General features: G+C 38.9%; 1 protein-coding gene and 1 pseudogene across 1 annotated transcript; one reads left to right on the top strand and one right to left on the bottom strand.

Annotated features, from left to right (window-relative positions):
• Window positions 1-1,116: 1,116 nt before the first annotated feature.
• On the bottom strand, window positions 1,117-6,388 carry LOC146608546 (5-hydroxytryptamine receptor 3A-like; annotated as a pseudogene).
• Window positions 6,389-8,085: 1,697 nt separating this feature from the next.
• On the top strand, window positions 8,086-10,136 carry LOC146608545 (uncharacterized). Its single transcript, XM_085348539.1, has 3 exons — window positions 8,086-8,187; window positions 8,380-8,442; window positions 8,793-10,136. The coding sequence occupies exons 1-3, from the start codon at window positions 8,086-8,088 to the stop codon at window positions 9,903-9,905; spliced, it is 1,278 nt and encodes a 425-aa protein (XP_085204665.1). The 3' UTR covers window positions 9,906-10,136.
• The last annotated feature ends 4,279 nt before the right edge of the window (window positions 10,137-14,415 follow it).

Genomic DNA, 14,415 nt, shown 5'->3' with positions numbered 1-14,415 from the left:
CTAGTAAATATTCACACCGAAAAGCAAGAATTAAGAATAAGCAATTGAAGCAGCTCTGATCTGAAATGTACATAACAATTCCTCATCTTAATAATACACTTAATGTATGTAAGAAAATGTTAATATTTAAATGTGCAGTGATTTTTACACATGCTGCTACGGTCCCTGAATCTGTGGCTCAAAGGTGCTCGAAATATGGGATGACACAACGCTGCTGCCATTCATCAAGCTTTCAATAAAGGGAATGTAGTAACTCACAAAAGGACAGACAGAAACAAAAAGAGATGGGAGCCCCAGCTAAAACAAACAAAATATGAAGAAAACCATGACCCAGCCACATAATTCCGGCATCTCCCCTAACGTAATCCAGAAAAACAAAACTAATAGCAACCAGGACCAAAAACAGTATTGACTGCAACTCCAACACAGCCTATGATACTTGATAAACAAAGCTAAAGCACTGGCAAAAGGAGGAAGCTGGTACTGATGAAGATCAGGTAGGGGTGGGGGTCATACTTGTTATTAATCTCTGGCTCTCTTCCACAGCATGTCTTTTGTCCCATCTTCTATCTCTCACCCCAGCCGGATGCAGCAGATGGCCCCGCCCCTCCCTGAGCCTGTTTCTGTTGGAGGTTTCTTCCTGTTAAAAGGGAGTTTTTCCTTCCCACTGTCGCCAAAGTGCTTGCTCATAGGGGTCATATGATTGTTGGTTTTTTCTCTGTATGTATTATTGTAGGGTCTACCTTGAGGCGACTGTTGTTGTGATTTGGCGCTGTATAAATAAAACTGAATTGAACTGAATAGTGTGGTGTGGGTGGACATGGGAGGGAGGGGCAGGTAACGCAAAAAATAAAAAATCTGGAAGGGGTCAAATACATTTCCATAGCACTGTATTTATTTGTGATCCATGCCAATTACCACGACAGTACGCCAGTTATGTTGTTTTTTCATCTTTCTGTCACCTAATTATGTTGCAAACAAATTATTTCATATCCAGATGCTCATTATTGTAATGAAGCTCGTGACGATAAAGACGATGTACAAGCCAAACAGCAGACGATCGATCACTGTTCCAATCATCTCCCACTCCTGTGCAGCTTTGGTCCCTTGAAAGCATTAGTCCATCTGAAGTCGGATGGCTGTGAGATCTCTGCTTAATCTCCTCAGTTCATCCAGAACCATCTCGGAAGCTGGCACTGGTTTTACTGGAAGTGTAACACTGTAGATGCTCTGATTGTCCGAGAGGTTTGTGGCACTGGTGTTCATTGATAGTGCTGTCAAAAATAAACAGCCAGTGAAATGCTATGATAAATTGAAAAGTTAAGCATGACCTTGTTGAAGCTGAAGAGGTCCACTGTGATGAGGAAACAGCTGGGGATCAGCAGGTTCACCACATAGAGAACCGGTCTCCGTCTTAGCACGATCTTGGGACGAGACGCAGGTACAAACCTTTGAGATTTTAAAGGTTTTCTCCTCCACAGTGATGTGAGACATTGATACATTCACACAGATTAGTGGCTAAAGGTGGTTCTAACTACTGAAAACAAATTTTTGTATATGTCACGGCTGGCGGAGAGCCGTGTGGAGTGGAGGAAAAGGAGGACCCAAAATGCAGCAAACTGATGATACGAGTGACGTTTATTTACAGGGTGGTAGTGGCAAAAACAGGCAATGAAGCATGAGTAATTACAAACGGAAACCTAAACTGGAAGAAACTAAGTGACAAACCTGGGACCATACAAAAGGGGTGCGGGGCAGAGAGACGCAGAGACAGGAACACCATAGAACGCAGACGAGCCGACAAAGAACACAGACCGACACCCACTAAATATACACACACAAGGTAATCAGGTAATCACACACAAGAGGGAAGAACAGCTGAACCTAATACACATGAGGACCGGAGGAGACAAGCTGAACACAATGACAACAGACAAAGACTTTCAGAACAAGACAGGAAATCTAGACCCGAACCGGACACAAGGGGGGAGGACACAGAATAGCTAGAACAGAGGAAAATAATCACAAAACACAAAACGCTGGGTCAAAATGACCCAGGACCATGACAGTATAATAAATAATGACAGGAAGATAATGAAGATGCCATGCAGTCTTGTTCATTTGAGATTGTATAAACCTAATTTAAGAATGTGGTGAAACTGAAGTATTTCCAAAAGGGCAGTGCTGCACCACCAGAAAGTGTTACTATAGGGAAGCCCAAAGCTGTCCATAAGTTTGTTGTCATTCCTCAGTGATTAAGAACTAGCACAAAGGAAGTTTTTCAGTGCATGAAAAAGCACTGTTGTGAGCAGCTTTAACAGTTCAAAAATACATAATTAAATAAAAGCATGTAAAAAAAAATAAAGCTTACATAGTACGTGATCTCTGAGTAGCTTCCCACAACTAATTCCAGGGTGGAATCAGCTATACTGATATCGTGAGCTCCCACTCTCCATTGGTCACCATCATGTCTCTGGACTCATTCAGGACCTGTTTGGAAGTTGTGCCTTGAATCATCCTAATATCAGTAGCTAGGTTGATATTTAAGAGCATGGTTTTATTTGGAAATATTAGCAAACAGCTTTGTGTTCAGATATGGATTTCAAATTTGTCGAGTGTGAAGTTCACACTTTCAATAATTTATTTTTAGTTTTTTAAGTTTCAGAAAGCCTTATCAAAGTGTATATCTGCTCCAAACGTCAATGAGCAGTTCTGGATATCAAAGGGGAAAGCATAGAACTGACCACTCTGATGGGCTTATCATCATACACATGACCTGTGTTGTACAAGTAGACATAAGGAGTTTTGGTGGAGCTGACTTCATCCAGGCTGGAATAGAATAGAAAAGGATAACAAAACATTTTTAATAATTAATAATAGCAATTTATTAAAAAAAAAAAAAAACTTTTAGTAGCAAAAATATGAAATGACAAGTCTTTTAAGAGAGCAGGGCTGAAATTACATATTGCTGTCTCTCCAGTAAGCCGTGATTAGGGTTACCCATGTTAATTAACAGTCTGTTCAATGACCTCCACCACTATAACTTCAAAACTGTCCAGCTTGTAGCCAATCAAAATGTGGAAAACTTACAACTCTGCTATTTGAACATCTGGGACATAAAGTTTTTCCCGAGGGACAGAGACTCGTTCAGCGCCACAATCCTTCTCATCCCAGTTCAGTCCCTCAATATCCCACTCCTACATTAAGCAGAAGAAAAGTAAAACTGGTATACAGCCTGCAAATGCCAGTTTAACTGCTGAAATAGAGGGAAATACAACATCTACTACTATACATTTTGTGTAGAGCAGGGTCATGTTAGCAACCCATTAACATTTGTCTTAGGTCTGGCAAAGTTTACTATAGGGCGGGAAAATGTTGCTGTTAATTTCAGCATGTTTCCGTTTACAAACGGAGTCCCATAGTCTACAAAGTCCATCCATCCATCTTCATCCGCTTTGTCCGGGGCTGGGTCGCGGGGGCAGCAGCCTAAGCAAAGAGGCCCAGACCTCCCTCTCCCCAGCCACCTCCTCCAGCTTATCCGGGGGAATACCAAGGCGTTCCCAGGCCAGCCGAGAGATATAATCTCTGCAGCGTGTCCTGGGTCTGCCCCGGGGCCTCCTCCCGGTGGGACATGCCTGGAACACCTCACCCAGGAGGCGCCCAGGGGGCATCCTTGTCAGATGCCCGAACCACCTCAACTGGCTCCTTTCGATGTGGAGCAGCAGCTGCTCTACTCTGAGCCCCTCCCGGATGGCCGAACTTCTCACCCTATCTCTAAGGGAGAGGCCAGCCACCCTTCGGAGGAAGCTCATTTCTGCCGCTTGTATCCGCGATCTCGTTCTTTCGGTCACTACCCACAGCTCGTGGCCATAGGTGAGGGTAGGGACGTAGATCGACCAGTAAATTGAGAGCTTCGCTTTTACACTCAGCTCCCTCTTCACCACGACGGACCGGTGCAGCGTCCGCATTACTGCAGCTGCAGCCCCAATCCGTCTGTCGATCTCCGGCTCCCTTCTCCCATCACTCGCGAACAAGACCCCGAGATACTTGAACTCCTCCACTTGGGGCAGGAACTCATCCCCGACCCGGAGTGGGGTCTACAAAGTCAACTTTATGATTTACTGGTTGAAATTTTTTTTAAAAGCCTTATAACTTAGAATCTATACGTGGTTTCTATTGTCAACATACAGAGAGCACATAGTTAGAACAATAGGCTAGAGCCATTTAAATAGATAACAATTTGAATACATGTACATACACGTACAATGTTCTTGAATAAGTATAATTTAGTGATTTTGTAAGATCTTTTCAAAACATACCAGGACATAAGACATAAGACAGGGTTTGGGCTTTTTCATCCTAAAGACGAGACATATGAATTAGTATATTAGAATCATAAACATTAAGATTACCAAAATGATGACTTTTAATATCTAGTGTGTGAACTGTGTAGACTTACCACTCCTAAAATTCCCACCACGGTGATACTGATGCTTATGTTAAGTGGATTTGAAAAGCTTTTGACAGGACGAATCAGTTTTTTTAGAGAACAAATCTTTGTCAAGCTCTTCGAATAGGGCGACAGGAGTTGGACTGGTGCAGTTAAAAGAAACCACAAAGTCTGAGATCTAGAAAATAAAGAGTAAAGAAAACATAATTATCTTAACTTCCTGCTAATGAAAATAGGCCAGTTCTTTTATTTTTATTGGTATTTTACTCCTGCATAGACAGTAGAGAATGAATATGATCACAACAGTTAAAATCTTGAGATCACAAGTCTGCTGACTTATTCTTTTGGTGTGTACTGAGACATTATGAAAAAAAAAAACAGGATCTGCTGGTGCCACACATTAGGATGAATAAAACTGATTCTGTATAACATAATGTTCTTGGTGAACCTTCTTTTTTGGAAAAGGAAATAAAAGTTATGAAGCAGTATTTACTGTTTAGCAATTTCACTATTGTAACTCTATCAAAGTACAACAGATAATATATGTTAATTTGCATACATAAAAGTTAAGGTGATACTTATTAAGGCGACCATCTTTCAAAGACTTTGTTGTCCTTGCAGCATGAAACTGAATGTAAGTAAAACATTCTCTTGTCTTACCATGAAGCAGCATGAAGCTGATGATGAGTAGCTCAGCAGCCCTCACCCCTGACATCTTCTGTCTCAGCATTAATTAGCCCTTATTAACATGACAAGTGTCTGATATTATAGATTAAAAAAGCTTAGCCATTGTGCGGATGTCCAAGTGAAATCTGTAAACCACCTGCAGAGACTAATATTGACTTTGCAGTGTGATGCATCTACCATGACACACATGTTCATCCACACACTGTGAGTGTTTGGTTTTAAAACAGGTTTTTAAATCATCTGCACAGCATCCAGAGTTCGGTCTGTTTATCTTAGCTCAGGCGGTAGAGCAGGTCATCTACTGATCGGAAGGTTGGTGGTTCGATTCCTGGCTTCCCCTAGTCTGCGTGCCAAATATCCTTGGGCAAGATACTAACCCCAAGTTGCTCTCCGATGCATCCATCGGAGTATGAGTGTGTGTGAATGTTACTTAGAAAGCACTTAGAAAAATGTGCTGGTGTGAATGGGTGAATGCACAAGTTGTGTAAAGCGCTTTGAGTGCTCAGAACAGTAGAAAAGCACTATATAAGAACCAGTCCATTTACTTAACACTGACCTTTTAATAGAAATTTAATTTATTTGTAGCCTTTCAGAGATCCCCTTTGCTGTCTTTTCTGTAAAATGTGAGTAATGTAAGCAAAATGTTCTCTTGTCTTGTCATGAAGCAGCATGAAACCGAGCTGATGATGAGTAGCTCAGCAGCCCTCACCCCTGACATTTTCTGTCTCAGCATTAATTAGCCCTTATTAACATGACAAGTGTCTGATTTATAAAATAAAACAGCTTAAGCACCATTATATGCAGATAAAGTTGTGTGGATGTCCAAGTGAAACCTATAACCACCTTCAGAGACTAATATTGTTAGGAGTTGGGTTCTGGTTATGTGGTGTTTTTGTCTGTATGTGTTTTTTGGTGCCTCCCTTTTTGTATAGGTAGGCGGGGCAGTGAGTCACTGAACCTGGCACACCTGTTACTCATCAGATGCTTTCCTCAGAAGTGGTCTTTAGGAGCTACCTGACAGAAGACTAGTGTTGGAGTATTGGCGTTTTTTTGGAGCGTCTGAAATTCTGCCCCTGCCTGCTGGAGCCCTTGGATTATTTTGGTGACTGTAAGGAGTTTTGTTTCCTCCCTAGGATTTTGCCTCGACTGGTTTGTTTTCCGTCTGGAGGTTTTGGCATCAAACAGTACCAAATCGAGTGCACTACCTGTGTGTGTTTTCGTCACCTGCATGTCCTGGCTCCGAGTCCCCATTCATACACTGTATATATTTTATCCTTGTAAATACCTCCCCCTCACTGTAAATAAACTGTCTTCACCACAACTCTGCCTCCGTGCGTTCTGCTTTAGTGTGATGCATCTACCATGACTTGATGGTACACACATGTTCATCCACACACTGTGAGTGTTTGGACTTCAAACAGGTTTTTAAATCATCTGCACTTGGGTTTGTATGAGTCAAATACCTGTAGAAAAGCAAATGTAAGAACATGATGACTGGTGTCACAGCTTTTTCAGTTTCAAATAACATAACAACACAGCTGCACAGTTATATTTTGTGCTTTTGTGGTTTGATATTGGGATATTGGTGAGGGTGTAAAGGGCTTGTTTATTTTTGGAACATTTCCATTGACAAGCAATTTTTTTCACAATTTGGGTTAATTCAGTTCTATTTAGTTTTATTTATACAGCACCAAATCACAATAACAGTCGCTTCAAGGTGCTTCATATTGTAAGGTAGATCCTACAATGAGACATACAGAGAAAAACCCAACAAACATATAACCCCAATCATATGGTTAAGGCTGGTTTGATGGAAATAAACCAAAATTGCATATGTATGTCTTGATTTATGGGCCTTTAAAAAAGAACAAACTATCCAGATACAATAGATCTTTTTAAAACAAAAGCAGGAAGCAGTTAAGTTTAAGGTGCTTACATACAGTATATGGACAAGTTGGGTCCCCTACACATTATACCTACAGCAGTTGGTCAGGCATGGATGGTAATATAAAGGAAGGTTTGAGGATTGCAGATCTTTGTCAGAAGAGCATAATTTTGCAGAGAAACAAACTAATTTTACAAAATACAAAAACTACCAGGGTTAAAATTATTAGCCTCCCTGATGCTAATAGCCATTTGTGTATACTTTGGCTGGATAACAGTTTAAGTTGTTTATTGTACTTTTTAATAAGTATAAACTCAATTCAATTTTATTTATACGGCGCCAAATCACAACAATAGTCATCTCAAGGCGCTTTATATTGGAAGGTAAACCCTACCATGCATACAGAGAAAAACCCAACAATCATATATGGGGCGCCGTTTGTAAACTGAAACATGCCGAAATTAACAGCAACATTTTTCCACATTTAGCTCTAAATCTTACAAAAACATGTTTTTTCGAGTCATTTTTTTACAACATTTAGTAAAATATTTGTAACTTTTCATATTTAAAACAGGATTTTAAATGTTAAATCTAAATGCTAAATGTTAAATCTAAATGTTAAATGTTAAATCTAAATGCTAAATGTTAAATGTAAATATTATATTTAAATGTAAATGTTAAATGTAAATATTATATATAAATCTAAATGTTAAATGTTAAATCTAAATGTTATATATAAATCTAAATGTTAAATCTAAATGTTATATATAAATCTAAATGTTAAATGTTAAATCTAAATGTTATATATAAATCTAAATGTTAAATGTTAAATCTAAATGTTATATATAAATCTAAATGTTAAATGTTAAATCTAAATGTTACGGGAAACTAAATATTTAGCTAATATGCAAATTTATTGTACGGGTCAACGGTAATACCAAAATAAAAGCTTCAAGAAAACCTCCCGCGCTAAAGTGTGCCGGTCGCGGTCAGGTTCTGTGTTTGCGCTCCTCTTACGGTCACTTTTGACTGCCATGAGCTGCTTCGACTATTCCCTACCAGCATGTCCAGCGATTTAGCTGAAAACATTGGAAGAGCCGTTTTGTCGGCCATCCAACGATTCAGTGGTAATGCACCTTCGACCTCACAAACGCCGCAGCACTTGGTAAGTTTATTGTATAGCATTTTGGACGGGTTGATAGCAGTGTTAGCAAAACTAGCAAAGCTAAATTACTTAGCTAGTCCTCAATTATTTCATTTGGTAGGCAGCAGACAGAGATCGAACATCATACAACTCTATTTATTTATTTATTTGGTAGGTAGGTAACAGTCGTTCTTGATGTAAATGTTTCCTTAGGAATCCAGCAATGCACCTGGACCAAGTAGACCTGCCGTCTCCACTGGGATACCATACTGCTCGGTAGGCCTTCTTACACATATCATTTAGCTGACTAATTTTTGTTTTTTCTTTGGTGTAATATGTCACCTTAAATTAAATCCTGTCAAAGTAATGATTCTGATTCTACATACATTTCATCTTCTTAGGGGTCCATTACTAGCAGTGTCACATCACCACCAACAACATTCACAAGTTTTACGTCATATTTTATTACTGTTTTTGCTGTGAGTGTCTTTTGATTGCTCACTTTCATATTTTAAAACTATTGATAAAATATTACTCTAGCTAATCTGTCACAGTACAATTGCCTCAAATTACCCATCTTTTGTTATAGAATTGTGCTCATTGAGATTTTCTGTGCCGTGTTCTAGGATGGTTACCAAGGAAGGCTTCAGATTTCCAAAGAGGAATTGGAAAATGTTCTTTCCCTGAAAACATCTTTTACTGAAGCTGCATCTATCCTTTCCATCTCCAGGCCCATTCTGTATAAGTTACTGCAAGACTATAATATCTCAGAGTCAAAATTCAATGTAATCAGTGACCATGAGTTAGATCAGATAGTGTCCCAGATAAAAACTGAACATCCAAATGTTGGAGAAGTGATGCTGATGGGTCATCTGCGTTCCAAAAACATAGTGGTTCAAAGATGGCGCGTAAGAAAGTCACTGCGGAGGGTGGACTCGGCTGGTGTTCTATCCAGGAGAAGAACTGCAGTTGCTCGGCGAGTATATTCTGTGCCTCATCCAAATTTCATATGGCACATAGATGGAAATCACAAACTGATTCGTTGGAAGTTTGTTGTTCATGGTGCAATAGATGGATACAGCAGGATGTTGATGTTTCTTCAGTGCTCCAGCAATAATCGAGCTGAGACTGTGAAAGCCCTCTTTACTGCAGCTGTTGGACAATTTGGCAGACCCCTGCATATCAGGACTGATCACGGAGGAGAGAATGCTCAGGTTTGGGAGGACATGCGAGCAAGCAGGGGTGAAAGCTCTGTCTTAATGGGAAGTTCTGTGCACAACCAGAGGATTGAGCGTTTCAACCGAGACTTAAACAACAACTGTAGCCGCATTTATGCACCTATATTTTATGAATTGGAATCACTTGGTATCCTAGACTTAGAAAATGCAACAGACCTATTTTGCCTTCATTATGTGTTTCTACCACGAATCAACCGCACTTTGAAGGAATTCAAAGCTGGATATAACAATCACTCTGTTTCCACTGAAGGTAATAGAACTCCCATCCAGCTTTTTGCCTGCGGAACTCATGTGTCTCATCGTCACAACCCAGAACTTTCTACAGCAGAGGTCTCCATACCCTCCTTGTCAAACTCTGAAAGTAGGTTTGTCCCATTAAATGACAGCGATTTACAAGAGCTATATACAAGCATTCACCCTTTTGAAGAAGACAACAATAATGGTAAAACATTGTTTCAACGAACACAGCAGTATATTTTTAACAAACTTGTAAATGTGTGACCTCAACCACAGGATACCAGTGATGTTCTAAAGAGTGATGACACTTAATATTCTTAAATGCTGTACAGCAAATGCAGTTTTTGTACTACTGCAGAAGCCCCTCCCCTCTAGCAGTGATGCCTCCTGCCACATAAGGACTCAGAGTTAATGACTGACAGTGACTCATAGGCTATTCAGAAGGCTACAACCACTTTTAGTTTATGGGTAAAACCAGTTATTCAGATTGAAGTAAAGATCAAATTCACACTGTAATACAGTATAACAGTGAAAATTATCAACACGGAACAGTCAGTCTTTAAATCAATTCACAAGATTATCTACAGTATTGTTTTAATCATTGTAAAGTTGCAATAGTCTTAATAAATGTTGCTGTTAGATGTCTAAGTAATCCTGGCTTGTTCTACAAAGCATGTTTAGTATACTCTGTGCATAAACTGTTTTGAAGTGTCCTTGTTTAAAAAAGAAAAGCTTAATAAAATTGTATTACACCAGTGACTTTATTGATTTGTCGTTGAAAATACAGAGTTAGCATTTTTATAAATCTATTGAAGCTTTGAAAATTATTACATTTCAACATTAAATGCAGTCAGAATTTATTTCAACTATCTTGTATGAAGCAAAGTTACTTGAAACTACAATTAATGAACAGGATTAGAGTTAACAAACCCACCATTTTAATTTCACTTTTTTGGAACATGTTTAGATGGTGCTGAATAAAGCTCCATTCATGAGTGCTACTAAGAAGCAGTAATGAAAAGCATCATCATCAGCCATTGTTGTTTCATTCACAAAAAGCTGAAGCTTATTTGCACATGTGTGTGCAATCGGGAGATGTTTGCTTTCATCGTGAATGAATGTTATTTTAGGAGCTGGTTGAAAACCTATGGCTGGAACCTTGCTGCTCCCGGTGGCAAAAGCCAAGATGTGACCAGGCCTCAAAGCCTTCACAAATGCCTCTTCATCCTTGGTAAGAGTCCTTTCTCCAAGTGAGTCTCTCAGCTCTTCATCTAAAAACAAAGAAAAACTACCGTTAACCTGGGGACACTAAAATAGTTAAAGCTTGAGCTAACAACTAAATGATGGCTAATGTTTTTATAAAAAATACAGAGGTTCTGTCTTTGCCTTGCTTGTCAGTTGTAAGCTATCATACATCTTTATTCCTGTTTTGTGTGTGCGCATGTGACATAAAAAGACAAAGTTTTACTTTAGTGTCCCGAATTGTTTCATGGCCAGACTACATTATGTGAATTTCTGCTTACTTTCGACACACTGGAGAAATTCCCGAAATTTGACCACCATCAGCTCCTCTCTAACTATTCTGTTGCTCCCAAGGACAGAATAGCTTGGCCTGAGAACCCCAGCAATTAAACTGGCTGTCAGATCTTTGTCCTCCCCCGATAGGTCAAGCAGAACACGCAAACTGGGGTTCTCTCTCAGGAGTGATAAAATCTAGACAGAAAAGTTTAAATAATGGTTAAATTCCAGTTTTAAATATAAAAAGTAGCTCACTCTAAATGATTATAAAATAATGACCAATTGAAAAAATATAACTCTCACTCCATAGTAGGACAAGCCATCAGTTAGTTGATCGAAACAGCTTTGCCGTTGCAGAACTGCAAGGTATAGAGCTGCATTTTTCACAAACAGATCTTTATTGGCCATGGTGACTGTGAGTGGAAGACCTTCAACTTGATATCGCCATGAGTTGCAGCAGCTGACTGCTTCCTCCAAATCATGTTGAGTTGTTGCATTTACAACCTAAATATTTAAGAAAAACACTTTAAATGTTTGTTTTTTACCAGTGTACACAAATACTGCAGATGGTTCATTTTAATTGGACTCGAAACGTTTTTGTTTTGGTTTATTTGGCTGTATTTCACCAATATTTTTTTTTTAACAAAAAGGAAACAAATTGAAAATATAATACATGGAATTGCCTCTAATAACCAAAAGTGTATTTATTATATATTATAAAAGAAGACCAGAAGACTTGTGAATATAGGAAATATTACAATATTCTTGTTATAATATTGCAATTCACCTTTTTCAGATTCTCTCTTAACTCAGGGTCACCTATATCATCCGGTGTTAGGTGTACTTGAAGAATGTCTCCTGACACAATGTAGTCTACTACATGTGGAGAGAGAAAGGCAGGTGCTTCTCCTCCTTGCACTATTATCGTGGACAACATCCTGCTAATGGTTCGATATACTCCATTTTGCAAGTGTAGGATGTTAAATTTCAGTGTGCATCCATTTGGTGTAGCTGAAAAATAACACACAAAAAAGTATATTCTGTACAGACCCCAAACTGATATCTTGAGATTGACAGACAAAAATGTATTACTTTTTTTTTTTTACTGTTTCAGACACACAGAACATAACAGATTTATTATCTGTAGTCATTTATTAACTTGTTAATGTTCTGTCAAACAATGTTCAGATCAGGTGGTTGTTGCGTTTGTAACATTATAAAAACGAGTGTCGTCAACAAGCCTTTAGGCCTTGAGTAAGTAAGTTAGTTAGTTTGACTGTGAAATCCTATTACCTTCAAAAGCACCACTGTCCTGAAAGATGGCCTTCACCAGTAAACGGAAAAACTCCCGCCTTGGCCCCCCAAGGTCAGCAGCATCTTCCTCTGTATCATGTTCATCGCTTGCAAATGTGACATAAAGCATCTCACAGCTTTCTGCAAACTTGGGTCTCTTGAACTGACGCAAAGCAGTCGACCACACATTGGCTCGACTGATATGGAGTTGTCTTGTTCCTGGTGTAATGACTTTCTCACTATGAGCTCTAAGAAGACCTTCAATTTCTTCTTTGCTGAGCTTCTTAAAAGACCTATATAAAAAAGGGACAATGACAAACAGATCTTGGGGAAAAATGGAAATTTGCTGTACATTTGACTCAAGTGCACAGAGTTACAACATATAATTATGTTGTGATAGTCCATATTAAATTAGTCAGAAATGAGCAATTACCTTTGTAATTGTGTAACTGCAAAAAAATTATGCAAGTAAAGATGCAAATAAAATATTCAATTATCAAAGGTTACTTTCAAATCTTACCTTGAAATATGGTAAGTCTATCAGACTCTTCTAGGAGGCTACGCTGAATTGCCTCTTCAAGAGCTTCATCTTCCTCCAGAAAAATAGGGCTAAGTAGATAAGAGATATTAGAAATCATAAAACATGTCAGCCTTGAAGAATTTCTCACACTACATCATTAAAAAAAAAAAAAAAATTAAATGTAAATCCTAAAGTTGCAGTCATTCAGCAAAAAAAACCCCAAACATGCAAATTGGAAACTTGCATCAAAACAATATCCTAAACAACATCTAAAATGAAGGATTTCTTTAACCCCTAGACAACAGCTTACACAAATTCTGCCACATTATATGGAAACATCTGCTGTCCCTCTGCCTGTCCCTCATTTTCACTCTCTTGAATGCAGCTCTCTGTTTCCTGATGCTTGGCCTCACTTTCACCTGGTGTTGTAGACAACGCATGATGCACTGAACAAAGGAAAGAAGGTCAGCATGACTTGCTTCATAATGTTAACAGCCTTTATATATCCTTATATTAGTTTAAGTGAAAGTTGGGCACATATTCCTCCTTGGCTGTAAATATTTCTGCACTGCAATATAAAATGTTTACCTGTGCAGGTTTTTGTATCCCTGCCATTATATAGAGGCAGGTGGTGGAACAAATCGAGCCAACTTCTTTCTTGCTAGAAACATTTGGTTTCATTAGTCGTTTACATCCTCTAATTGTACTCAAATACTCAAAAGGGAATGTCTGGCCAGTTGACAGTGCAAATGTTCTTCTGAAGATTGCTGCTATTTCTTCTCTAAGTTGTGCTTCAGACCAGTCAGATGTAAAGGAGATCTTCTCAATAAGGCCATCTTGTGCTAGTTTTGCTCGTGAATCTCCTCTCGGTATGAGAAACGTTGATGCTGAAGACAAGGGCAAGCACACAACATCTTTTGTATAGTGTTTGCAGGTCTTGTTTTTTCTCACAAAATGTGAGCGCGTAGCATGAGCTTGAGGAACTGATGGAAGAGGAACCTGAAATGAATTCAAACACAGATACAGATAGACACCTATGCATTACAATACATCCGTAAGGTTTCTGTTATCTGTTCATTAAAAACAAACAAACAAACTGTAGACTCAGACCATCTTACTATTGTCTACCCATTACACAGAAAACTGAACCTTTTGTATCTTGTAGATTAGCATTTGGTGATTGTTGGTCAAGTTGGTGATTCAGTTCCCAGGTGCTCTAATCTAGAGCTCCCAATGAGTTTATCCGACTATGACTGTGTGCGAATGTTGGACAGAAAAAGTGCTTGTATTAATCTGTGCATGTGAATGGGTAAATGAGATCTGTTGTATAAAGTTCTTTGAGCACTCAATTAGAGTAGCAAAGGCCTGCAATTAGGTCAGTGTGTATTTGGACCCTAACAAGTTTTATTTTGTTGCCCGTTTACTGAAACATATTCCAATCAA

The sequence above is a fragment of the Diplotaxodon limnothrissa genome, linkage group LG23 (genome assembly GCF_057381915.1).
Source record: "Diplotaxodon limnothrissa isolate DT_005_m linkage group LG23, D_limnothrissa_male_GT1.1, whole genome shotgun sequence".
NCBI classification, from domain to species: Eukaryota; Metazoa; Chordata; class Actinopteri; order Cichliformes; family Cichlidae; genus Diplotaxodon; species Diplotaxodon limnothrissa.
This window is presented reverse-complemented; position numbering and strand designations above follow the sequence as displayed.